General features: G+C 49.9%; 1 protein-coding gene across 1 annotated transcript in view; it reads left to right on the plus strand.

The window, feature by feature from the left end:
* The first annotated feature begins 6,671 nt into the window (after positions 1–6,671).
* Adgra2 (adhesion G protein-coupled receptor A2) overlaps positions 6,672–27,027 on the plus strand; it is a 43,177-nt gene continuing 22,821 nt past the window's right edge. The window contains exons 1-2 of the mRNA XM_028861475.2: positions 6,672–7,334; positions 22,022–22,093. Of these exons, the coding sequence (XP_028717308.1) occupies positions 7,060–7,334; positions 22,022–22,093 (347 nt within the window). The 5' untranslated portion in view covers positions 6,672–7,059. The remainder of the gene's footprint in view (positions 7,335–22,021; positions 22,094–27,027) is intronic.

Raw genomic sequence — 27,027 nt, forward strand, 5'->3', positions numbered from 1 at the left:
CAACAGAGCTACATCCCTAGCCTTGTTGCTTCTTTCTTGATGGTAGCCATTCTGACTGAAGTCGGGGGGGGGGGGTCTCAATGTCATGGGGGTTTTCTTCTTGCTTTTGTTTTGGAAATACAGTCTTATTACACAGCCCAGGCTGGTTTCAGGCAACCTAGGATGCCTCAGCTTTCCCAAATTGCTTGTGTATGAATGATGCTCAACCTCAACTCAGTGTAGTTTGAATTTGCATTCCATTGATGGCTAAGGATGCTGGACATCTTCCCATCCATTTAATGACCATCTGCACCTTTTAAGAGCACCGTCCAGTTCTTTGTCTCTTTGTTCATTGGATTATTTGATCTTCTGATTTGTATGTTTAATTTTTTGAGTTCTTCATATATGCTGGATGCTAATCCCTTTATCAGATAAATAGCATGCAGAAATTTTTCTCCAGTCTGTAGGCTGTCTCTTCATTCTAGTAATTGTTTCTTTTGCTGTGCAAAGCTTTATAATATGATGCAGTTCCATCTGTCAATTCTTATGATCTCCTGACTTGTTAGAATACTACTCAGAAAGTCTTTACTAATGCTTAGAACTTTTTAAAAAGAGTTATTGTTAGCCAGGCAGTGGTGGTGCATGCCTTTAATCCCAATACTAGGGAGGCAGAGGCAGGTAGATCTCTGAGTTCTGTGAGGCCAGCCTGGTCTACAAAGTGAGTTCCAGGCCAGCCAAGGCTACACAGAGAAACCCTGTTTTGGAAAAAAAAAAAGAGTTACTGTTATTAGGTGTGTGTGTGTGTGTGTGTGTGTGTGTGTGTGCCATAGGCGGCCAGAAAAGGATGTCACATCCCTCAGAGTAGGCATTACAGGTGGTTGTGAGCTGCCCAATAGGAGTGCTGAGAACCAAACTCTAATTCTGCAAGAGCCAGTACTCTTAATGCCTGAGCCATCTTCTAGCCCATCACGCTTATATCATGAAGTGTTTCCTTCTGAAAGCATCAAAGTTTTGCACCTTTTATTTGGGTCTTGTATCCAAAAGTCTTTGCTCCATTCCGAGTTTATTTTTGCATAGGGTGAGAGATAGGATCTAGTTTCACATCTCTGCACATAGTATCCAGTTCTCCGTATCTCTGCATATAGTATCCAGTTCTCCATATCTCTGTGCATAATATCCAGTTCTCCATATTTCTGCACATAGTATCCCGTTTTCCTAGCATCACTTCTTGAAGCTTAAGCTTTTTCCAGTCTTCATGTTTGGCTCCTTCGGCTCAATTCAAATGGGTGTTGGCACATGGGTTTGTTTCTGGTTTTTGTTGTTTTATTCTAACCCATTAGTCTATATTTGTTTTGGGGCCAGGAAAGATAACTTTGAAAGCACCAATCACTTTTCTTTCCTGCTTCTGCTTTTCTCAGCCCTTTTTGGTCTGTAAAATCAGCGTTCTCTGCTTGGCTCACTGACACACTCATTTTACAGACTGAAGTATGGCCTGATTCAAGAACAATAAACACACATAAAAGAGAGCAGGAATTAAAAAAAATAGAATAAGGAACAAAAGCCAATTAAACTCCTTAAATTAAATATGTAGTAATTATGTTGCTTTTTTCAACTGTTTGCTTTGAGACAGCATCTCTTATATCCCAGGATGGCCATCTATCCAAGGGCGACCTTGATCTCCTGATCCTCCTGCCTCTACCTCTGGAGTATTGGAATTACAGTTTTTAACGAGGTTTTGTAAAGCAAACCCAAGGCTTTGTGCATACTAGGCAAGCACTCTACCACCTGGCCTACAGCCCCAGCCTAATTACGGCCTTTGACATTTCATTTTGTCCTCATTCACAGAGGGCAAAGTACAACAGAGACAGATGCAAGACCAGACTCCAGCTTCAGCCTCAGCCTTCATGGTGTGGTCCCCTGCATTAGAAGGTTGAGAACCACTGCTCTAAAGCCTTCCGGAAATAGGGCTGGGCATATCAGCCCGGTGCCTCACTGTGGCTCAGGGCTAATCATAAACAGTGGTCCAATGACACATTACAGATCAAACCAATGGCCTGCCATTAACTCCCCTGTGGTGTTGCCAGAATCCCGCCTCTGAAAGACAAACAAAGTGCAGAAGGGGTCTAGAAAACCCTACAGAGAAAATGTGACGAAGGTATTCTTTCTCTGTCTCTCTGTCTCTGTCTCTCTCTGTCTGCGTGTCTCTGTCTGTCTTTGACTCTCTGTCTCTCTCTCCAGGGACTCTCTTCATAGTCCTGGCTGTCCTGGAACTCACTCTGTAGACCAAGCTGGCTTTGAATTCAAGAAACCCTCCTGCCTCTGCCTCCAAAGTGCTGGGATTGAAGGCAAGCACCACTTTGCTTGGCTGAATGTATTTTCTCAAGTGAAGTTTCTCTTCCCATATGAGTCTAACTTGTGTCAAGTTGACAAAACAAACTAACCAGGACAATGTATATAACACCGTCTTCTGGGCCCCACAGTCATACACACACACACACACACACACACACACACACACACGTCACGCAGACACATGCATCCACACAGATAGGTAGGTAAGAGAGGGTAGGTAGACGATAGATAGATAGATAGATAGATAGATAGATAGATAGTAGATAGTAGATAGGTAGGTTGATAGACCTCCCTCTGCTGTGAGAACTAAAGAACCAAATCTTATTTCCTCTTCTTCCTTCAAGACAAGCTCCTAATACATACTCTGGGCTGGGCTCTAACTCAAAGTCCTCCTGTCTGGATCTTCCAAGTGCTGGGATTGTAGTCATGTAGCACCACACTACACTCAGAACTTTTTAGGTATAGTATTTGTACATGGGTATGCAGGACAGAGCAACAATTTAGTTTATGTATTCAATATGTAATTCTCAAATTAGTATAATAAGCAGTTCCCAAGCTGGGTATGAGACATGCCTATTATCTCAGCACATAGGAGATGGAGGCAGGGGGATCAGGCATCTGAGGTCATTTGAGGCCAGCCTGGGCTACATAAGATCCTGTTTCAGAAAACTAAAAGTACTTCTGTTCTCCTTAGACATTAATATTAATAATTCCTATGTACTGGTACTTTTACAGCTATTCTGAAATACATCACATAGGCTGAGCACGTAGCTCATTGGAAGAGTTCTACCCATCATATACAGGCCTTGGGTTTGACTCCCAGCACCACAAAGGAAGAAAAGACAGAACTATACCTTAGACTATTAGAAGCAACAGTTATCCTGCTGTGCTCCAGAAAACCAGAACCAAGGTGCCTATCATTGGATAAATATGATATATATATACACAATGGAATATTAATTGGCTTAAAGAAAAAAAACCAAAATTATATCATTTGCAGCAGCATGGTCGTTGCGTTAGTGAAACAAGCCAGGCATGGAAGTTAGTAAGTCCCACCAAACTCCTTTTATGAGTAAGGCAGGAGGTGGGCATGGAGACATATGCCTGTAATACAAGCCCTCATGATGTAGAGACTGGAGGGTTTTGAGTGTTCAAGGCCAGCCTAGGCTACATACAGAGTATCAGTCTAGTGAGCGCTACACAACAAGAGACTATCAAAAAGGAAAAAGAGGAGGAGGAGGAGGAAGGAGAGGAGAAAGAAAGTGGGTGGGGCAGTATGCTAGTGTTTGTGAACTCCCAGACATTTATGGAATTCACTTTACTAGAAACGGGTCGGGTATCTTCTGCTCTTGGTAAGCCCCTCTACCCTGTTATCTTGTACTTAATCCCAACTTTTCGCTGCAAGGTCTCTCAAGTATAGTTAAGGAGAAGTGTGTGATTCAGTGGTAGAGCACTTTTGTAGAATTTATAAGGCCCTGGGTTCAACGTGTGTGTGTGTGTGTGTGTGTGTGTGTGTGTGTGTGTGTGTGTGTAAATTTGGACAAAGTCTGTTAAGGAAGTCTCTTGCCCCATAAAACATTTGAGGCTAACTAGAATACAAATAGTATTTGCATGCTGTTGAGAGGAGATGTACCATGGTAAGCATTTAACATTTATATTATATATATACACTGAATACTTAAGTGCATGCATATATGTGGATTGTTTATATAATTTTATTATATAAAGTTATATAGATATATAATTTTTATTTGTTTACATTCCTTGAGATAGGAATTTAGATATCCCAGGCTGGTCTCAAACAAGATACGTAGCCAAGGTCAGTCAAGGCCAATTCTTAATCCTCCTGCCAATAACATTTATTTAATTGGTTGGGCTCCTTAACTAGATTGCCTGAGAATGGGAATGAAATGTGAGTTTCTTTTCTCTTTCAAAAACGAAGCCTCAAAACAAGACATTTGGAGGGGGGCAGGTAGGGATGTGACTCAGTTGATACAGTGCTTGCTTGCCTCGCATGCATGGAGCCCTGGGTACTGTCTATCCCTAGAACCGTATAACTGGGCAAAGACACATCTTCCTGTAATCCCAGCACCTAGGAGGTATGGCTAGCAGGACCGGGAATTCAAAATCATCCTTGGCTGTGCAGTGAGTTTCAGGCCAACCTGGGCTGCAGGAGCCCCTGGTTGGGTTGGGTTGTTTTCCTTTTAAGACAATCACAGAATGTTGACCATTAACTCCTGGGTTCAGGTGAGTATCATGCCTCAGCTTCCCAAGTAGTGGGACTATAGGTGAGTACCAGGTAGCAGTCTTCTAACACACACACACACACACACACACACACACACACACACACACACACACACCTGTCCCTGAGCACAGGCAGGAGAATGCAACTTATGGGGAAAAGCATTGAATGGCTGAGGGGGCACTTAGGATTTCAAAGGGAAGTGCTCACTCCTGCTCTTCGAGACTTGGGTTTCTCCCTCCATATATACAAATGGGGATGTACCCCACACTCTGTGCATTGTGCAGAAGTCAAAATGATGCCCATCAGGGTGGAAGTGCTGTGGAAATGTCCCCCCCACCGGGCATCTCATGCCTACCACAATGTACCTCCTCTCTATCGCCTCCAATGTCATCTGTAATTTGTGAGCCCCAGAGGGTTCATGGGACAAGAGACTTCCTCCTGAGACTTTGTCTTTTAGCAAAGAGAAGCCACAGAGAAGCTGTGACAGGTCAGGGACCCCACAGCTCTTCTCTGTGTATCTCTGACCGACACGGGTTAGAAGATAGGCAGTGTGGTATACGTGCCTGGTCTCTGCCCATCTCTGGCCCCTTTCCTGAGGAATGCAGTCTCCATTAGGCCGGCCCGAGGCCCCTGCTGGGAGCGTCCATTCCACTTCTCATTTCCTCCATTTGCAATCACTATTTATTTATCTTTGGAAGTTGAAGGAAACAGAGCCTGCCACAGGGACTGACCAGGGAATCTAGCGAGGGAAAGCTGAGAAAGCAAGCTAGTGTGTCTGCTGCCATCAGGCCAGGGAGAGAAGCTGCTTCCCTGCAAAGGAGATGGGAGACTTGGCTCACAGACCACCGTGGCAGAAAAGGCACTGGACACCCTAGCAGGTCCAAAGTGGGGTCACTCCGCTGGTACAGAAGGGTGGGGAGCAGTTCTGCCCCAGCCCTGAAGCTGCTACCTAGCAGTGAGGTGAAGAGACAAAAAGTTCATCTTTTGTGGGGAAACAGAGAAGATGGCACCCGGGTCCTCTGACCCGGGCCTTCTTTTCCGTTGGCACTGCAGCACATCTGTCACCAGCTGTTGGTGGTTGTTCCTGTTGCTTTTTGAGGTAGTGTCCACGGGGCACTTTCATTTCCCTGCCCAATTGTCAGAGTCAGATCCTACCCGAGACTGGACACTTTCTCTTTCTCATACCACAGTCTACACTCATACACGATGAGACGAGCAGGACCCAATAGATTACACTCCCCTCGGTGTTATGTGCTGTGTCCAAAGTCAAACAGCTAAGAAAAGGCATCGCTGGGCCTCCAAACCTAGGCTGGGATGCCCTGACTCCTGGTCCAGGGCTCTGCCCATACCCTATTACAGATCCCTGGGCCTTCTCTTATTTTTACCTTTGCATTTACTGCCGCCCACCCCCCAAACACACACACACACACACACACACACACACACACACACACACACACACCATACCACACCAACCTTTGCTAACAGGGGCTAACTCTGGCAGCGGCTGCCTTAGCCTTTGACCTCTCCTTGGCCTAATGACATGCACCTCCTGCTGGGCAAGGTCACTGCTCACAGGGTAAGGTCTATGGCCTCCTTGTCTCGCACTTGCGTCCTCCTGCTGTGGTCTCGGTCGAAATTTGGGGGTGGGAACAGTACTGTGAGAGTCAGCTTTAGATCGGCCCATGGTGTCAGGGGCCAAGAATGACCTTAATTCTGAGCAAAGCTCAACCCCTAACATGAAGCACCCAGACAACCGAGACCAGTCCCGAACATCACCAAAAGTCCTAGCAGGAACAAGGGTGTAGGCGGATGAGAGGGTTTTGTTAAAAAGTAATGGTTGCCTTGGAGGTCTGAGCTGGGTTGTGGCGAGAAAGGGTCCTGGCCCGTAGAAAGAGTCGGGATGGAAAAACAGCCTTGGTGCAGGGAGAATGGGAGTGGGTGGCTGTCCAAGCCGGCTTCCAGGCTTGCACTTGAAGGAGGGCAGCCGCCGAGCTGCGCATCGGGCGGCGCTAGGGCCTCGCAGAGTGACGAGGCGGTGAGGGAGGCGGGCGGGGGCTGGCGGCTGGAGCGGCGCGGCGCCGAGCTGCCCCCATCCATGGCACGGAGCTGCGGCGACAGCAGCGGCCGGAGCCAGGCGCGATCCGCTAGGTCTCAGCCGCGCGCACCGCGAGCCGGCGACGCGCAGGGGCCGGGCTCCCGTCGGCTCGGAGCGCTGCGCTGAGACTCGGGCCGCTCCGCCGGGGGCCACCCGCGCTGCGCTGTCAGTGGCGCCCGCGTCCCGCCGGGCCCCGGTGCTCGTAAGCCATGCCCCCGGGGCGCCGCAGCGGGGACCCCGAGGCTTGCCTCCGCCCAGGGCCCCCCGCCCCGCCCTCGGGCGCCCGGGGCTCCCGCTGAGCACGCCTCCAGCACGCCCGGCTCCCTCCGGCCGGCGCGCCGTCTGGCTCCTGAGCTGTAGGTCCCCGCGGGGCGATGGGTTGATGGGCGCCGGGGGACGCAGGATGCCGGTGCCGCCCGTGCGCCTGCTGCTGCTGCCGCCGCCGCTGCTGCTGCTGTGTCTTCTGCTCCTGGCTCCCGGAACTCGGGGTGCGCCTGGCTGCCCGGTCCCCATCCGCGGCTGCAAGTGCTCTGGGGAGCGGCCCAAGGGACTAAGTGGCGGCGCCCACAACCCGGCTCGAAGGAGGGTGGTGTGCGGCGGCGGGGACCTCCCCGAACCTCCGGACCCCGGCCTTCTGCCAAACGGCACCATCACCCTGTGAGTACCCTATGCCCGATCAGGACAACGAGGGGAACCTAAAAGCAGGGGGGCGATCTTGCCACTTGAGAGACTGGGTAAAGTTTGAGCCCAGGCATCAGCCGGGAAACTTGAGTTAGGGGAAGGATAGGAGTTTCTGGAACCAGGGTGTGCCCCAGAGAGAGAGGGGCACAGCGGAGTCCTCTCACCTGCACAGGTGAAGTGCGAGTGGGCGCTGGAAGGACATCCGTGTCCCTTGTCCCAGGTGGGCTAGCATTGCAGCCTTAAGGGGCCCTGAGCTGGGTGGGAGTGGGAAGGCTGATCCGGGCCAGGGGCCCTCTAGATGGCTGTGGTTCTTACTGAGGCTTCGGAACCCCCACGAGGGCGGGGAGGGGGGGCATCCTCCTGGACTCAGCTGGCTAGCCTGGACGCTAACTGGGATAACAGAGTCTGCGGTGCCCCGCCCCGGGCCTGCGGAGCTCTGCTCCCAGCCGGGCTTCATTGGGCAGGAGGAGAGTGAGCTCCGCTAAGCCTGTCCTTGGAATGCTGGAGCTTCTGGTCTGAATGAACCCTCCTGCTCCCTCCCGCCGCGTCCCAGTTCCCTCTTGGGCTCTCTCCCACTGTCCACATTTGGGAAGTGAACTCGGGTTGGGCAAACGGGTTCTGGTCTGTTCCTTTACTCCCCCCTGGAAATAATACAGGCCTTGACTGTTTATCGATTGACTTCATTGCTCAAAGATTTGGTAGAGCAACCCAGTTGAAGGGAGACACGTGCCTCCCGGCTCCCTCCAGCGTTCTCCTTTCTTCTGGGGCCCGATTCAGCCCTCGCTTTACTGGTCACGAGAGCCTGTGCTCCTTAACCCGAGTCTCAAGTTCCGGCAACCGCACGAGGAGAGCCCCCCGCACCCCAGCGGCTTCCTGTGCTGGCCATGTGCTCCAAGCTCCACGCACGACGTGGAGTTGAGGGTCGCGCCCTAGCGGTGACTCCTTGCTTTCCCGTTCGAGATCCAGCCTAAAAACCGCCTCCTCCTTCCCTGTCATCCTGACCCCGGGAGCGGAGGCAACTGTTTCTCCAACCACCCCTAGCCCAGAGCTGAGGCTGGCTTCATCTATTCGATTGTCCCCAGAACAATACAGTAAGTCCTCTGGTGGGTTCAGAGGCTGCCGGCTTCCTGACAGGACACAACTGGTCAGCCTGTGATGTTAGCCAGCTGGCCTGCATTTTCTCCAGCTGGGGTGTGTGCATGCACACGCCTGTTGTGCCTTTGAGTGGAGGCGGCATTTCTCCCCTGTTCAGCCTCCATGCAAGCTCTGGGGGATGGCAGTGGCTGCTAAGACTTTTTCACAGCAGGTCTGCGTGTCCAGTAATGCTAAGGGTCGTAGAAGGCTTGGGCATTCCCAGCCTACTTCGTTAGGGAGGCGCAAAATGCTTTGCCCGTGAGCACTAGCTGGGCTGATGTTTGGGTCACACAGCCGCGCAGTGATGGTTCAGCTGGGGGTGGAGGCGGTTTGTGTAGCCGCACATGCTCCTGAGGCTCAGCACACTCACATGTGTGGGAGCTGTCTCTTGTATGTCTGTCGGTGGGGATTAGGGAATCCTAACATGGTCAAGGCAGAAGGAAGGGAGGGGAAGAAAAAAAAACAGAAAAGTGATTTTGCAGTACATCTTAGAATGATTTGGCAACTAATGCGTTCCAGCCATGGCTAATTCCCATCGACGCCACTCAAAGGAGTGAGACCAGCTCTTGGTGAGAATATATCATGACAAAGTAACAGCAGACTTGACGTAACTTACTTTCCTGCCCCAGCCTCAAGCCCACCCTTAAGGAAAGGCTCCCCTCTCCTCTCAGGCCATTCACCTAGCTGGCTCACAATACCTCCTGAAGAGACTGGTCCCCACCTGACTCAACAGTGCAAAGGACAGACCAGGGAAGCCCACTCATCCATCAGTCTGGAGTGGGGTGGACTCTGCATCTCTCTCCAGATGTTTTTCTTAGCTTTCCCCATTTGTGATCCTGATGGTCCCCCACACACACCCCCCCACCCACCCGGGCCAGCAGCCTCTGAAGGAAAAAGACCCAGGGGTCTTCTCCGCAGAAGGTAGGCGAGCATTCCTCAGCGGGGTGCTGCTTGCCCTTTCCATGCCAACAGGGTGGAAACCCCCTTATAAGTGGGGAGTCATGGTAAGGTGCGGGGTCGTGCTTGTAATCCCGGAGGGCGGTGAGTTCCAAGCCATTCTGAGCTACACAGGGAGACCCTGTCTCAGACAAAACAGGACATTCATTTCGTCCTCCCTAACTCCTCTGTGTTCTTTTTTTTTTCCACACAGATTTTTCCCTTTCATTTTTTTTTTAGCTTGTCAACCGGGTTGAGCGGCCAGACTTGAGCCAGCTGTTTTTGCACTGTGGCTGTGTCCTCCCTCGCAGACATTTGCTGCAGTCCCACTGAGGACCTTCTTCTCCTCTCCAGAATGGGTCCCCCAGCTCCCAGTCACAGGATCCCTCAAGATAGAAGCCTGACAGACACTTAGGGCTAGGACTCCAAGTGCCAGATAAGGTCCCTGTCTGCTAGGGGGGGCCTCCCTTGAGCAGTCCTGTTTACCTCATTGAAAAAACTCCTTCCTCCGCCCGCCCGCCCCGTTATCTCAGCTCCTGCCTTCTGTTTTTTGCAGACCGCAGGTCCCCTCTCCCCCACCCTTTGCTTTGTGTCCTCCATGGTGGACTTTCATTTGCAGTTTTCCAGGAAAGCAGAGCTCTTGGCTTCCTTCCTGATCCATTTCTCACCCCACCCCACCCCCAGCCTCACAACCCTGTCTGCTGGGCAGCTGTGGGTACAAATGCCCCGAGCGAGCGGGAGCCCTTATGAGTCTGAGGAGAAAGGTCCTAGAGTAGGTGGCTTATGGCGGGGAGGATTTTGCTGGGAGTGGGAACCTCTCCAACCTGGGCAGTGGCTGAAGGTCTGCTTTCTGGTCCTTAGCTCTGAGAGTTAGAGGGGGAGCAGGTTTGAGAATAAGGGATTCCAGGAAGGACTGATAATAGATATCTGCCGAAGGAAATCTCCCCAGGAGGACCTCGGAGGACACCAGCCAGTGCCATAAATTCCCACTTCGTCCGCACTGACAAGGCCTTAGGAATCAGCAAGCCCGGGCCCACATCTCGAGGCTTTGTAGCTAAGGCTGGAGAGATTAGAGGAATCGCTAGGTGGATCAGTGTGGGATTAACTGAGTCTAAATGTTTCTACCAGATGAGGGTCTTGCTATTTGGGATCCAGTGGACCCAAACTCTACATGTAAAACCCATTTAATTTTTTTTTTTCTCCAGCAGAACCAAAGCCCTCTTAACCTGGAACCATTGCAGGCTGAGTGAGGAGGGGGCAGGCTTTGGATAAGTCACTGCTCATCCCCCCAGAATAGCAACCTGCTCAGCCTACCACAGACGCCCCTGTAAAGGGCAGAAGAGCCTGTCTGCACGCATGTGCCTAATCCCTAGCTGGGGTGCTCATGGGATGGTCCTGGGTAGGGAGAGGTAGAGGGAAGCCCCTCATGGATGGACCCTGCCGATGATCCTCCTGCCTCAGGAAGGTGGCTCTTCTGCAAAGATCTCCCTTGGGGACTCTCAGCTCTGGCTTGGGACTCAGGCAACGCAACCACCAGAATCTAGTTAGGAGAGTGTGGGGCAAAGTGTGCCAACCACCAGGCACACAGCCTGAGGGCAGTGGAAAGATGCTGGCTGGAGGGGCGGGGCCCAGCCTGCCTCCCCACCCCCTTCCCTTCTACCCTCTTTCCCCCATATGGTTCTCATAAGGTCTGGGCTCCGAGACAGCGGCCAGAGGAAGTGGCTGTGTACAGAGCGCTTTTGTGAGCAGGGGAGGGGGAGGGGGAGAGTGGAGAGAAAGAAGGAAAGAAAGGAGGGAAGAGGCCCCCCCGAGATGGAGAGATGTGGGGAGGTTTGAGTCTAGCAGACTCCCAAGCCCTCTAGGGTGAAGGTCTTATTCACACCTCATGATCCCCTAGACCCCCTTGCCTATCCCAAGTGAGGAGAGAGGAGGAACCCCAGGGCCTCCCTGACTCCTCCCATCCACCTTCGTGAGGGGCTGTCGATGGCCAGCCCAGGTGCCAGAGATTTTGACTGCCCCTGCTCTGTGGCCTTGAGAAATGCCTATCCTTCAGACTCCTGTGCCAGATCTTAGGGTGCAATGCATGACCCTGTTTCAGGGGAGCCCTGTGAGGAAATTAGAACCTGCCTCGCCCCCGCCCCCCAGGATTTGGATGGCATTATTTACTGCACTTAAGAGATTGAGACCCCTTAAGGCTGGGTCCCAAAGACGTACATATCCTTCAGCCCCAAATGGTACCAGGACATGGCTAGGGAAGTCACTGGACGGGGTCATTTGCTTGGATTAATCAAGACATGTGCATGGACTCTGAACCCTAAGGTCCCTTTTTGTGGGCTCTCGTGGAATTGGTGAAGGGTGCGACAGCCTAGTCCTTGATGGCAACTCTGAGAATCTATCCACCACGTGCAGGCAAACTAGTGTAGCATGAACCTACTGTCGCTTGACTCTTACATTTGGGGTCACATTTTTCTGTTTGTAAACGTACCCCGCCACACGTGTGTCATCGGGATAAGACCCTCTTCTGCCGCTTCTAAGTTGGTCCAGGTCTTTCCTCAACTCAGCCTCTGTCTGCTTCAATCGCCAAAGCCCAGAGAGGGTGGGGGAGCTCCCCATGGTCACACAGTTCGCCCAGAAGCAGTGACTCTCCCATCACCCCCGAGGGAGAGGCGGGCCAGGGAGTAGAGGGGGAAGAGAGAAGGGAAATGGCCCCGAGCTGAGGGACCATCAGGAAGGGCCGCTGAGAGGGGCTGTTTATTTTCATTCCCCCAGCCTGGCTGCTGTGTTCTATTTAGGGCCCAGACACTGACAGGACGGAGTTGCCTCCTCCCCTTCCTCCCTCCTCCGAGGGGCCCCCATCCTTCCCAAACTCCAGAACATTCCTTTGCTTTCAGGACTGGACCACGGAGGGAGGGGAGGGCGAAGTTGCGGGGGGGGGGGAGAAACCGGAGTGAGCTGACACAGAGGTCTTACTCCCCCAGCCCTCTCCTTCATGTTCCCCTGGGAGGCAGGGGAGGCAGGATGGGGCACCACGGGGTGGTATGCAAGATGGATGGGCCCAGGTGAGGGCAAGCTATGGGGTGACCCCGAGGAGGGAATTGTAGCCAGAGTAGAGGAGCCAGACATCTCCCAGCTGGAAAGGAAAGGGGAGGAATGGGCGCCCCTCTCCCCCCAGCCCCCACGGCGATCAGGGCTCCTGCCTTGCTGGGAATTGTGTGGGGAGGTCCAACCGTGTGCTTTAGACGGGAGAAAAAACACCAGCCCCAGGGTGGGAAAGGCTGGCTGGTAAGGGCTGGGGTCCCCTGTGCAGAACTCTGCCCCTCCCTAGCTCACCAAGCCCTCCTCCGCGGGCCTCTGGCTCCCTTGCCACCTCTGCAGGTGACTTCGAGAGCAACCAGGACAGAGACTGGGAACTGTGAAGCTTCCCAGGCCTCTGGGAGGCTTCCGCTCTCTGGAGGTAACCCACCCCGATGGCATGACCCAGAAGCATCGAGCCCTAGGGTTTGAATGACTGAAGGGGCACCAAAACATAGCTCTCCCTTTCTTCACTTGAGTTGGGTTGGTGAAATAGAAAAAAGTTAGTAGACAGAAGGAAATTTAAAGACGATCTTTTGTTTGTTTGTTTTGTTTTTCGAGACAGGGTCTTACTACATAGCACTGTCTGGCATAGCCCTGGCTGACCTAAACTGGCTATGTAGACTGGCCTGGCCTTGAACTCACAGAGATTTGCCTGCCTCTGCCTCTGCCTCTCCAGGATTGAGATTAAAAGTGTGTGCCACCACACCCAGAGGAAATGTCTTATCACTGCCAAAAGATGGATGTGGTGTGCCACACTTGTAATCCCAGCACCCCGGAGGCGGAGGTAGGAGGATTGCCAGTTCAAGGCCAGCCTGGGCTACGGAGTGAGACCTTATCTCAAAAAAACAAAAAATAACGCAGGCTGGCTTTAAAGAGCACTTGCTGCTCTTGCAGAGGACCTGAGTTTGGTTTCCAGCACTCACACCCTACAGTTTACAAATGCCTGTAACTCCCACCCCAGGTGGCTTCCAAGGCCTGGTGCATACACCAGGTTGGCCTCTAACTCCCTCTGCCTCCAGGGTGCTGGAATTAAAGGTATGCGCCTTAAAAACAAAACAACGCACCCAGTGGTGGTGGCCTTTAATCCTAGCACTCTGGAGGCAGAGGGAGTTTGAGGCCAGTCTGGCCTACAGAGCGCGATCCAGGACAGGCACCAAAACTACACAGAGAAACCCTGTCTCGGAAAAAAGAAAAAAAAAAGAAAAAAAAAAAAAAAAACAATGAAAAAAAAACATTAAAAAAAAAATTGAAAAAAATCTCAAACCAAACTGGAAGGAGAAAAAAGCCAGATAAGAAGCCCCAGCTAAGAGAGTCATGTTGGCTCCCTAGCAGGCATCCTCAGCCCACTCCTGCTCTGGGATGGACAGCTGCCTCTCAGGCAGCTCCAAAGGACAGGCAGGCAGAGTGGGCATGCCCTGGAGTTAGGTGTGTTGGCGGCAAGGCAGATCCATCTACTCTGTCCTTCATCATTCAGGGAAGGGGGCTCGAACCCCCCCCTCCCGGTAATGGCTTAACCAGTACAAGTGTAAAATACCCCACAGAGCATGTGAAGACACTCTGGGCCAGGAACTGGAAGACCTCTGGTCTCTAAATCGATTCTCCAGGTCTTTCATCGCCTTTCCTGAACCATCTCCCAGCTGTCTGCTGCACCTATGGATCGGGGGAGCAGGGGCTCCAGGTAGCTGGGGAAAAGATGGATGTTCAGTCCTGTAGGCGGGATTGGGTAGCATAATGGGATAGGAATGGGAGGAAGAAGGGAACCACCGCCCCTGACTTGGGACCGCTGCCTCTGCATTGAACTCCTTCCCGATGGGCATCCCCTTCCTGCGTACTCTGCTTGCCCCCATTCACTCAGCCAGTGTCTACTCACATCCAGGCCCCTGAAGGAGCTGAGAGACATGCTTTTTGTCCTAGGGACTTTACAGCCTTGGAGACGGAGAGGATCCAGCTGTACAGTGCTGGGCAGGTCTGGGCTCCAAATTAACACTGGGGAGGAGAGACTGGGGGGGACTAACTTACGGGTAAGTGTGAACGATGGATCAGCCAGTGGGGTGCTGCTCCGTTTGGACCAAGATCATCCTGGGCTGCAGAGTGAAACCCTGTCTCAGAGATCAATGAAAAGGTAATAGCAAATGAATCCGTTGGGATTTATGTATTTTATAGACTCTTTGAGTGTCAAACCCAAGGCCTTTTCTACCCCTGGCTCTGTTTACATTTTGAAGGATCCATGAGCTTGGATATCACCGATAGGATTTTAAATAGTGGCAATGGTTGGTAGTCCTTAAGGTAGACTGAAAGTTCCTCCCTCCCTCTGATCTCCACCTCCCCTGTAGAATGTTTCTCTGAAAGTCTAAGTGTAGATTGCTACAGCAGACATCATTTCTTGTGTCCCAGCAAGAGTTCCGGGGCCACAAAATCCCCACCAAGACTCCCTCATCAGCTTCCACAAACACCTGTAGCACTTTGTCTGTGGTTTCGGCCTATAGATTCAGTTCTAAAGCTCAGAACCGTTCCTTTTCCATCTAAGCCCAAATGCCTTGGTTTTGCCCACTCTTTACCAAGTCGTGTGCCCCTGTCGAGATATTTAGAGGAAGGAGACAAGACCTGTAAAAAAAGTGAGAGGAAAGCCAATAAGCAGGGTCAGGATGAGACAGCGTCTCTTTGGTCTTGGCCTTGACCCATGACTGTCTTTGGCTGGCTCTGTGTCTAGGGCAGTGTCTGGACAGCGCTGAGACTGGAAGAGGAAGATCCACCTGGCTCTCCTGTTGCCTGAAGTCATTCAGGGCTGCCTGGACAGGCTTCCAGCCAAGCAAAGCGGTGGGGAAGCAGTTCGGGAATGGGCACAGCACCTTACTTGTCCTAGAGAAAGAGAAAGGAAGCCGCAGAAGGGCAGTCTTCATTTTTTTTTAAAAAATAATTTATTTAACTTAATCTTACGTGCATTGGTGTGAAGATGTCAGATTCCCCCGGAACTGGAGTTACAGGCAGTTGTGAGCTGCCATGTGGGTGCTGGGAATCGAACCCTGGGTCCTCTGGAAGAGCAGCCAGTGCTCCTCACTGCTGAGCCATCTCTCCAGCCCCTTACCTATAATCCTTCATTAAACACAGTACTCATTACTCATTGATAAAGTGTAAGTTTGGTAGTCATGCATATTAAGCATTTGTTAACTTCTAATCCATAGCATTTGTTTGTTTGTTTATGCTGGGGAATCAAATGCAGGGCCTTTCACATACTGGGCAAGCGTTTTATCACTGAGTCACACACCCAGCATAGTGTTTGTGTCCTAAAGGCGCTGATTTATATTTTAGGTTTCAGGCACTTTACTAGGCACTGGAAACACCCAGAGGCCCTGAGCTCCATCCTACAGGACAATCCGGGAGCTCGGGTTTGGCCTGAATGGTACAGCGGAGCTTATCAGAAAGCAGACAGCCCCCCTCTCTCTCACTGCTCAGCTCCCCGACCACATACCAGCAGCAGCGGGCACTGGTGCCAGGCCTTTCCCACACTCTGCAAAGCTGGTGAAGGCCTAAACCACTGGCACGCTGGACCCTAGGGAGAGTGGGTCCTCACTATCCAGTCTGTTGGATCTGAGGAGGGAGGCAGACACATACATCGACCCTCTTGGGCACGTGAGAACCTTTTGGTGCTGGCACATGTTGGTTCCACGCCCCATAGAGCAGGGCCTACATGAGTCCTTTAGGGTCACTTTTGATGTGGGAGTGGTATCTGGTGAGTTCCTGTGGCTACCCAGAGGCCGCAGGGACTCTCCGAGACGCCAGCCACCCGCTCCACTGGCCTCCTCCATTGGCAGTTCCTGTGTTCACTCTCCTCCCTAAAAATAGGACCCCCAACCCAGAGAGGATTCTGGAATGGCCTTGGTGTACCCCGTATTTGGCCAGATTTCAAACTCTGGAATAGAGAAGAGGGGACCAACCCCGGGGGACTGGTCCTCCTTCCCATTGAAAGTATGAGCTGAGGGCAGGGGGGTGGGTGGGGCCAGAAGTCAAAGATGCTTAGCCAGGTCTCTGGGGGGCCTGTAGGGTTAGTGCGGTTGGAAGGGATTTGCCAGGCTGGCTCCCTGCAAGGCAGTAAGTAGTGTGAGAGAAGGATAGCCTGAGGAGGAGCGATCTGACGGGGGAATTTAAAGAAAGCCCACGCTGGCACTGTGTCTAGAACAGCTGGATGGAGCTGTAGGGGACATGGCTCCCTCCTCCACCGGGCTGCTTCCCGGCCTTCTTCCCACGACACAGTCAACAATGGTGGGAACATTTTTTCCTTCCCATTGGATAGAGGTTCTCTCTCTCTCTCTCTCTCTGTCTCTCTCTGTCTCTCTCTGTCTCTCTCTCTCTCTGTCTCTCTCTCTCTCTCTCTCTCTCTCTCTCTCTCTCTCTCTCTGCGTATTTATGTTCAGCCACCCCACTATCAGCTCTGCAACGTCCAGATTTCCACCTGTCCATAACGTCTCCAGACTTGAGAGTATAGTATACATAAGACCCAAGGATCCATCCCCTGCACCAGTAAAAAATAAATTCCTAGATCCATACAAAACAACAACAACAACCCACGAACATTCTCTGGATGATACAGGTTTAAAGTAAAATTCCTTGCCTGCTCAGGGGATTTAAAGCAAAAAAAAAAATCCAATTCTGGGTATTTGGGGACTCAAACCATGCAGCTGGAGTCTGTCAAAAGTGGGCACTGCCACCTGGAGAGGGCCCATTGGAAAAGGATAAAGAGCTGTTTGCCTGATGCCCGCCTTTGTGTGTGTGGAGATCGGGATCACAGTTTTTGCATCTAGAAAAAAAAAAAAAGTGTGAGTTTTAAGACATTAGGGGATGGCATTTGTGCTGGTCAAGCCCAAATCGTGGATTGCAGCTGTCCCCAGCACAGAGGCATATAGAGAAGGGGTCCAACTGCAGGAGGTCTCCGTAGAATAGGGTGGGATGTGTTTGGGAGCTGGCCAAGCTAAGAGATGTGTTGGTATGGTCCTGAGTTTCATCCTGGACTGCCTTGCAGGCTGGTCCCCGCCTTTTGCAATGCTCCTGAACCCTACAATGTTAGTCACACACATTTAGAGCATGGCTGGCCTGAAATGAGATATGCTGTTGGAGTACAGTACACTCTAGATTACCAAGCTTTGAAAGAAATAAAATACCAAATTAAAAATGTAAATAGATTACACATTGAAACGAAAAGACTCTGGGTATGTTGGGTTAAATCATATTCTATTAAAATTAGTTTCATGCTTTAAAAATGTGACTGATAGTAAATTTTAAATTACACATGTGGTTCACATTGTATTTCTATGGGCCAGCTGTAAGTTAAAGGTTTGGGATATATGAGAGGGATATATATATCAGTTAGGACTGATGGCTGAAAGGCATGGAAATATGGGGACCCCATTACCACTTATGTGTTCCTCTGAATAGGATTCTTTACCTGGGAACTCAGGTTCTCATTTTGGAAATTTCGGGATATGAATATATATTTGGGAGTATATAAAAGAATTATTTATTAGAAAGCATTTTCTTTTCCTTTTTTTCTTTTCTTTCTTTCTTTCTTTTTTTTTTTATTTGTTTTTTGAGACAGGGTTTCTCTGTGTAGATTTGGAGCCTTTCCTCGAACTCACAGAGATCCACCTGGCTCTGCCTCCCCAGTGCTGGGATTAAAGGCATGCAGCCACCACTGTCCGGCCCTAGAAAGCATTTTCTGCCTGGCGAGATGTCTCATGCCTATAATCCTGGCACGTGATAGGTAGGTAGAGTCACAAAGATCGTGCATTCCAGGACAGTTTAGACTATGGAGCAAGAGCCTGTCTCCAGAGAGAAGAGAGAGCAGAGACTGGAGGGATTCCCAGCTGTTAACAGCATGCACTGCCCTTCCAGAGTTCCATTGCTGGTACCCACATCAGGTGGCTTACCTGTAACTCCAACTCCTCTGACCTGCTGCACACACCCACACCACAAACACACATACACATAATTAAGAGGAATAAATAGAAAAAAGGGAGGAAAGCAGGGCTGTCAAGATAGCCCAAAGGGTAAGGGCACTTCCTACCATGCCTGGTCCCAGAACCCACGTGACAGAAGCAGAAAACCAACTTCTGCAAGCTGACCTCTGGCATGAGCACTGTGATGTGTTCCGTGTGCACACACTCACATTTTTTTTTTTTTTAAGGAGAATGCAAGGAGAGGGGGGAAGAGAGGGAGAGAGGAAAAGGGAGGAAAAACAGGAAAAGAGGGAATAAGAACGTTTGTTAGTTCAGGACTTCCCCCTACATTTATTTGTGTGGGTGTGCGTGTGCATGTGGAGGTCAGAGGACAACTTGCAGGATCCGTCCTCTCCTCCCACTGGGTTAATTCTGGGGACCAAAGTCAGGTCATTCCTCTTGGCAGCAAGTGCTTCCTGTCACTGAACCATCTTACTGTTCCCTGGTATAGGAATAAGAAAAAAAAACTCACTTTTCTTAAAAGATTTATTTATTTACTTACTTATTTTGAGATAGTCTTAGCCCGGGATGACTTGGAATTCATAGAGATTCACCTGCCTCTGCCTCCCAAGTGCTGGGATTAAAGGTGTACACTATCATACCTGGCCTAAAGATTTACCTTTAAAAAAAAAAACTGTGCCTTTTTTTTTTTTAAGATTTTAAAAAAATACACTTTATGGTTGTGTTTTGTCTACATGTATATATATGTACCATGTGGGTGCCTGCTGCCCACAGAGTCCAGAAGAAGACATTGGGTCCCCTTGGAACTGGAGTTATGGATGAGTGTGCGCTTCTGGGTGCTGATTAAACCTGGGTCCACTGCAAAAGCAAAAAGTGCTCTTAACTGCTAAGCCATCTCTCCAGCCCAAGATCTTCTATCTATCTATCTATCTATCTATCTATCTATCTATCTATCTATCTATCTATCTATCTATCTATCATCTATCCATCCATCCATCTATCCATCCACCCATCCATCCATCCATCCACCCATCCATCCCTGTCTGTCTGTCTCTCATCTATCTATCTATCTATCTATCTATCTATCTATCTATCTATCTATCTATCTATCTATCTATCTATCTATCTATCTATCTTAAGAGAGTGCTCCATTATATATCCCTTCATTGGCCTGAGGCCTCAAACTCACAGAGATCCACCTGCCTCCGCACGCACTTTAGTGCTGGATTAAAGGCATGCGCCACCACACCAGCTAGTGTAGAATTTTTAATGTCAGTGTTTTTCAGACTGGAATCCCCAATCCTCAGACATTGCCCAGAACTCAGACCTGTTTCCCACTCCAAGATCACATCCATTTTCCGAGCCTGAGCGCTAATGTTCTCTGTGGCTTCTCCACTTGTGAATAGGAGTCCTGTGCTGGCATCCTGGATCCAAAACTCAAGAAAAAGGGAGTTTGCTAAAAAGCTCTCAGTTTTCCCATGTCTGAGGGACCTTTTGGTTTTCGTTTTGTTTTTGCTGAGTGTGTTAGGATTGAACTCAGTGCCTCACGCACATTAAGTACATGCTCTCTCTATGTCCTTCCTCTGAGCTGTAGCTCAGTTCTGCCATGGTATGCTTTTTTTTTTTCTGAGATAGATGTTTTACTTTGTAGTGGAGGCTATCCCTCAGTTCTTGAGCCTTCTGTCTCACCTTCCTGGATGCTAGTTACAAGTATGCAGCACACAGGTGGTATCAGTGATGGTTGTCTTTTTGGATAAATAAAAAAAATAAATTAAGATGAAGTAAGTGTGTGTGTGTGTGTGTGTGTGTGTGTGTGTGTGTGTGTGTAGCCTTTTGGACGCCCAGTAATTTCCCCTAAGTCATTCTCCTGGAAACCACCCCTTGTCACCTTTGGAAGGACTATTAGACTGTCCTGGAAGTTGGGGGAGCTCTATCTGGAGGGAGAAGAAAGATGAGGCGTCTAACCCATTCACTGATCCAGAGGCCCCTCCCACTCACCTCCATCCTCGCCAGTGTTGGACCTGGGATGTAGCCTAGCTGTGGAGCATTTACCTAGAATTCCAAAGGCCCCCAGTCGGGGTCTGGGGCTCCTTGCCTGCTTCATGGGGTCACTCACTCACTCACTCACTCACTCACTCACTCACTCACTCACTCCCATGAGGCGTGGGGTGTGTGTGTGGCAGATCTCTGACAGCTCTACCTTTGGTTCCTAGCCCCTCCCCTCTGTATACGGTAGCGCACAGAGACTGTCTACTCCAGAGACAGCTTAAGGTTTGTACTTTGGGCCTTCCAGTGAGTTTTTCCACTAGTAAGAGCAGAGCAAAGAAGAGGGAAACCCTTTGCTTCGGGCCCCGGGCTGCCAGGAGTTTGGGTTGAGAGGCCTCATTAAAACTTTCTAATAAGCAATTAACTGGAGGGTTGAACTCTTTGGCTGGTCTGGAACTCCCTCCTCCCAATAAGAAGTCTGGGAGAAAAAGGCCAAGTGGGTGGGCAAAGATGAGACTGGGGGGGGCCTCTCCCCCCGCCCCCCGAACAGAAACGGTAAACAAACAGAATGTCCTGTCCGAGCAGGCATTGCAAAGGGGAGACCTAGCCTTCTGTCAGATCCAGGGCTCCGTCAGTCTTTCTACAGATTGGGGGGGCCAGGACACAGTGACGGTTCAGCCCCTCTGGACTGGAGACCTTGATGGCCCAGAATGGTCACCTTTCTGTAGAGTCCTTGGCTCCAAGGAGAGTGTTGGAAACCTCTCTTCCACCAGGGCTTCCTCCTCCTCCCCTTCCCCTTCCTTCCCTTCTGTGTTTTGTTTGTTTGTTTTTGAGGCTGGGTCCCAGGTAGCCCAGGCTGGCCTCAATAAGCGCTTGCTCTTTTTGCCTCTACTTCCCAAGCACTGGGATTAAAGGAGTGTGCCTCCATGCGGGGCTTCGGGCTCCTCTTCTCTACCTGACCCAGACGAGACCAGTCTTCCCCATCACTCTGCTCTGGATTCTGGATTGAGGGAGGGAGGGCAAGGACAGAAACCCTGCGGTGGGCATGGGCAGAGGCTCAGCGGAGTTGACACCGAGACTCCGTAGTGGAAGTAGCCTGTCACGTCTTTTTTTTTTTTTTTTTCCGAGACAGGGTTTCTCTGTGTAGCTTTGTGCCTTTCCTGGATCTCGCTCTGTAGACCAGGCTGGTCTCGAACTCACAAAGATCTGCCTGCCTCTGCCTCCCGAGTGCTGGGATTAAAGGCGTGCACCACCACCGCCCGGCCTGGCTATCACATCTTAACATCCACTGAGCCCCATCTCAAATCAGATCCAGTCTATGGGTCCTTCACTGCATCATTGCTTGACATCCATGACTTGAAGCTCTTTCTAGGGCAGGACTGTTCATTCACCAGCTTCTCCCTGTACCACCCCCTAGAGAGTGGTAGGTGGGGTCCCTGCTGCCTAACTGCAGACAGTGAGTGGCATTTACAGGGTGCAGCGTGGCCACACCTCTTGGGAACCCGGGTCCCTCTCAATCTGCATTTTGCACCACCGTCTAGCTTCTAACAGCACATCTCAATGTCCTTCCTGTCTCTTCAGGCTCTTGAGCAACAACAAGATTACTGCGCTCCGAAATGGATCCTTCTTGGGACTCTACCTGCTGGAGAAGTTGTAAGTACCCAGAAGTGCGTGGGCAAAGTGGGGTGGTGTGGTGGGGGCCGTGCTAGCCAAGGGTGGGAGTGTCCCTCTGGGAAGGATGAGGGACTTGGGTTGCCAGGTGAGGCTAGAACCTTCGGAGTCAAGCCTGGTATAGGACTTGGTAGAAGATGGCAAGCTGGGAGCAACTGGCTTTTCAGTAGCGACTGCCGGGCGGCGAACTAGGCAAAAGTAGGGACGCTGTGCTGTTCTAGGCGGAGGTGAGGTGAAAGGCAGCTCATTAATGCTCTTTAATGAGCAATTAGCTGAGAGGCCTGAGTGAGCCAGCTTCCTCCTCCTCCTCCCAGCTGGGGGCCCAGCATGAAATGGCTGAGGGAGACTTAATGTGACTGAGCCCTCTTTTCCTCCTTCCAGAAAAAAACAAATCAACAAGCAAAGCCTGGAGGGGCGCGGAGAGCTGGACTGAGAGGGCGGCCGGAGCTCAGTCATTTCTGACTCTCCTCCCCCCGATCCCTGCCAGTGTAAAGCTGCATTTTGGGGCGCAGGGTCCTTACTCTCTCCTGGAGGCCCTCCTCTCCAGCTGATGACCCCTGGGGCTGGGTGGGGGTGGTTTGTGGGACAGAGTTACTGAGCAGGAGCTGGGGGCCACAGGCCTTAAGAAAGTGAGAATGCAGAAGGCCGAGGGCTCAGCTACGTTAGAGGGCTTGGGGACGGAGAGATAAGACCTGGATAGGACACCTGACTCAGGGACTAAGTCATGTGACCTGCCACAGGAGGGCTTGCGTCAGGCCACAGCCATGCTTCCAGAACCCAGCCTGCGCCATCACTTTGGGCTCTTGTCCTGGGCTCTCTTCTCTCCTGGGGACTGATTCTTGCTCTCCTTTCCACCCATACCCACCTCTGCAACCTCTCCCTCTCCGAGGCATTCCTAATTCATGCAGTGGGACTCTTAGTCCCTCTTGTACCATGGTGTTCCCCAGCCTTGGATCCGTGTGCTGGAAAATATAAATGAAGAAGGTGTGGCTTGAGTGTGGTGGAGATCACAGATGTCTCTGTACCCATGACCACAAAGGAGTTTGGGGGCTTCTTTCAGACATATTCAAAGGAGGCGTCATCAAGACTCGAGAGTTCCAGGGCAGCAGAGATGAGATGCCCACTTAACTGTGTTCCGCTTTCTTACAAGGCCTTCTCCCCCTACCCACTTCACAGTGGAAGGGAAAGAGTTTGCCAAACCCACCAAGGTGAAGAGGGAGACTGAGTGTGACCTTGGTGGGAGACAAAAGTGACCAAGTCCACATGGGGTCAGAAAAGTGTTCTGGGGCAGGCTGGAGACAGGAGAGAGTTCTGGGAGGAAGGTGAGGGTGGTATGGTGTAGGGTCACAGCTCTGTGCTCAGGGTCCTCTGACTGCAGCTCATAGCTGTGATAATAACCATGATGCAACAAAGAAAGAGAATTACAGACCAATCTCCCTCATGAACATTGATGCAAAAATACTCAACAAAATATTGGCAAACCAAATCCAAGAACACATCAAAAAAATTATCCACCATGACCAAGCAGGTTTCATCCCAGAGATGCGAGGATGGTTCAACATACGAAAATCTGTCAATGAAATACACCATATAAACAAACTGAAAGAAAAAAAAAACCCACATGACATTTCATTAGATGCTGAAAAAGCCTTTGACAAAATCCAACACCCCTTCATGGTAAAGGTCTAGCAGAGACCAGGAATACAAGGAACATACCTAAACATAATAAAGGCAATTTACAGCAAGCCAACAGCCACCATCAAATGAAATGGAGAGAAACTCAAAGTGATTCCACTAAAATCAGGAACAAGACAAGGCTGTCCACTCTCCCCATATTTATTCAATATAGTACTTGAACTTCTGGCTAGAGCAATAAGACAGCAAAAGGAGATCAAAGGGATACAAATTGGAAAGGAAGAAGTCAAACTTTCACTATTTGCTGATGATATGATAGTATACATAAGTAACCCCAAAAACTCTACCAGGGAACTCCTACAGCTGATAAACTCCTTCAGTAAAGTGGCAGGATACAAGATCAACTCAAAAAAATCAGTAGCCCTCCTATACACAAATGATAAAAGGGCTGAGAAAGAAGTCAGAGAAACATCACCCTTTACAATAGCCACAAATAATATAAAATACCTTGGGATAACACTAACTAAACAAGTGAAGGACCTTTTTATAAGAACTTTAAATCTCTAAAGAAAGAAATTGAAGAAGATATCAGAAAATGGAAGGATCTCCATGCTCATGGATAGACAGGATTAACATAGTAAAAATGGCAATCTTATCAAAAGCAATCTACAGATTCAATGCGATCCCCATCAAAATCCCAATGCAATTCTTCACAGACTTGGAAAGAACAATACTCAACTTCATATGGACCAAAGGCTATCTTTAAGCTCATGCCTGAGGCTCAGAGAAATGCTCTCCTGAGGTGTTGCATTTATATATAGTGTGGCATGGTCCTAGTGGGAACCTGGGTCCTCATTCCATCTACAGTCTGCACCTTTTGGCTTCTAATGGCAACTTTTGTTGGGACTTCTTTTTTCTTTCTTTTTTCTCTTTAAGATAGCCTTATGGCCAGGCATAGTGGCACACACCTTTAGTCCCAGTGCCTGTGAGGCAGAAGCAGGCAGCTCTCTTGAGTTTGAGGCTAGCCTGGTCTACAGAGCAAGTTCTAGGACAGCTAGGGTTATGCAGAGAGAGAGAGAGAGAGTCTTGTAATGTAGCCAAGGCTGGCCTTGGACCCTCCAGTTTCACTAAGTGCTGGGATTACAGGTGAAGGAACATGTTCATTCTTCCATATGAGATTGAGCATTTGAGAACAGATTTTTTTTAATTTGTTTTATTTTTATGTGCACTAGTGTTTTGCTTGCATGCATGTCTATGTGAGGGTGTCAGGTCCCTTGAAACTGGAGCTAACATACAGTTGTGAGCTGCCATGTGGGTGCTGGGAATTGAATTTGGATCCTCTGGAAGGGCAGCCAGTGCTCTTAACCCCTGACATTATGTCTTGATTGTTGTTGTTGTTGTTTTGTTTTTCGAGACAGCATTTTTCTGTGTAATCCTGGCTGTCCTGGATCTCACTCTGTAGACCAGGCTGGCCTCAAACTCACAGAGATCCACCTGCCTCTGCCTCCCACATGTTGGGATTAAAGGCGTGCACCGCCGCCCGCCCAATTTTATGTCTTGATCTTAAGAGGGCAGGAAACCAAACATTTCTTCAGGAGTCTCTTGGGAGAAAGGCAAACCTACGTTTTCCTTCCTGGCACCCTGGTTGAGCACTTCTCTGAACCTCAAGTGGCCCCTCTGGCATCTTCCAGCTGTCTTCTTGTTTCATTTTTTTCCCTCTTCCTTCGGAGATACAAGGACTGACTACTACTCTCCTCCTACCCACGCCACGCAGAGTACCAAATTGACCGCCTCTCCCCAGCACCACGGACAGGGAACATGCATAGTGGGTCTTTCAAAGCACTGGGCAGATGTCTTAATTGACAGCCTGTTGGGTATTGGAGGAATGTGCCATGAGAAAAGATAGAAAGGCAAGAATTCTCACCTCTGAGACCTCAAATATGGCCCAATTGGTCAGGAAGAATGAACAAGGCTGGGCAGTGGTGGCGCACACCTTTAATCCCAGCACTGGGGAAGAAGAGGCAGGCAGATCTCTGTGAGTTCGGGGCCAGCCTGGTCTACAGATTGAGTTCCAGGACAGCCAAGCCTACACAAAGAAACCCTGTCTCAAACAAACAAGCAAACAAACAAACACAACAAACAAACAAACAAAGCGCATAACCTTAGATTCAGTCCTCAGCACCTGTAAACTGGGTGTGGTGATAAAAGCCCATAAATGAATTTGCAGCCATTCTAGATTATATGGATTATATAAAACCTTATTTTTTTTTAAAAAAAAAATGCTGTACATGATAGCACATGCCTTTAATTCTCAGGAGAATTAAATCTCGGTGAGTTTGAGGCTAGACTGGTCTATATAGTGAGTTCTGGGCTAGCCAGGGCAAACAGTGAAACTTTGTCTCAAAACTAATAAAAATTAAAAAAATTGAATAAAATTCCCAATCTGAGCTGGGAGCTCTGCTGCTATGAATCACTCTATTCATGTGACAGCTATGTATGGAGCCCCTCCATATGTTGGGCCCTGATCCCAATGATGGTTGGTTATAGCCAGCAGACCTAGTGCCTGTCTTCAAGCCATTTATTTACTTTCTCTCTACTGACAGGACCCAGGAAATAACAAATGATGTGTGATGTGTTGGGAGACATATATGCAAAGAAATTCTTTGAGACCAGAAGTTCCAGGCCAATGATGAGCAACTCAGTAAACCCTCATCTCCACACACACACACACACACACACCCCATTACATCCCCCTGTTCTCTTCCTACTCAGTAGTCATTTGCCTCTTCTCTTTTGAAGTGGTGAAACCCAACATCACAACCTTCTAGGGCAGTGGTTCTCAACCTTCCTAATGCTTCGAACCTTTAATAAAGCTCCTCATGTGGGGGTGACCCCTGCAACTATAAAATTATTTTGTTGCTACTTCACAACTGTAATTTGGGTACTATTATGAATTGTAATGTAAATATCAGTGCTTTCCGATGGTCTTAGGTAACCCCTGTGAAAGGGTCGTTTAACCCACAAGTTGAGACCCACTGTTGAAGTGATCAATAATTGCTGTTAAGTATGGGGTACCCATTATCAAAATAGGGAGGGGATAGAGCGAGGCTAGTCATGGACTTAACATCTTGTTCTCCTGGGAGATCAGGTTGTTGCCTGAAGAGATCGGAACTTCAGTGAAGTGGAGAGAGAGCCTTTGGGGCAAAGGCTGTGCACATCCCAGTAAGGAGGGCACCTGGCAGGGCTGGGGACCTCAGGCTTTCTAGCTTGCTGGTCACTCC

Source organism: Peromyscus leucopus, chromosome 17, assembly GCF_004664715.2.
Source record: "Peromyscus leucopus breed LL Stock chromosome 17, UCI_PerLeu_2.1, whole genome shotgun sequence".
Lineage (NCBI taxonomy): Eukaryota > Metazoa > Chordata > Mammalia > Rodentia > Cricetidae > Peromyscus > Peromyscus leucopus.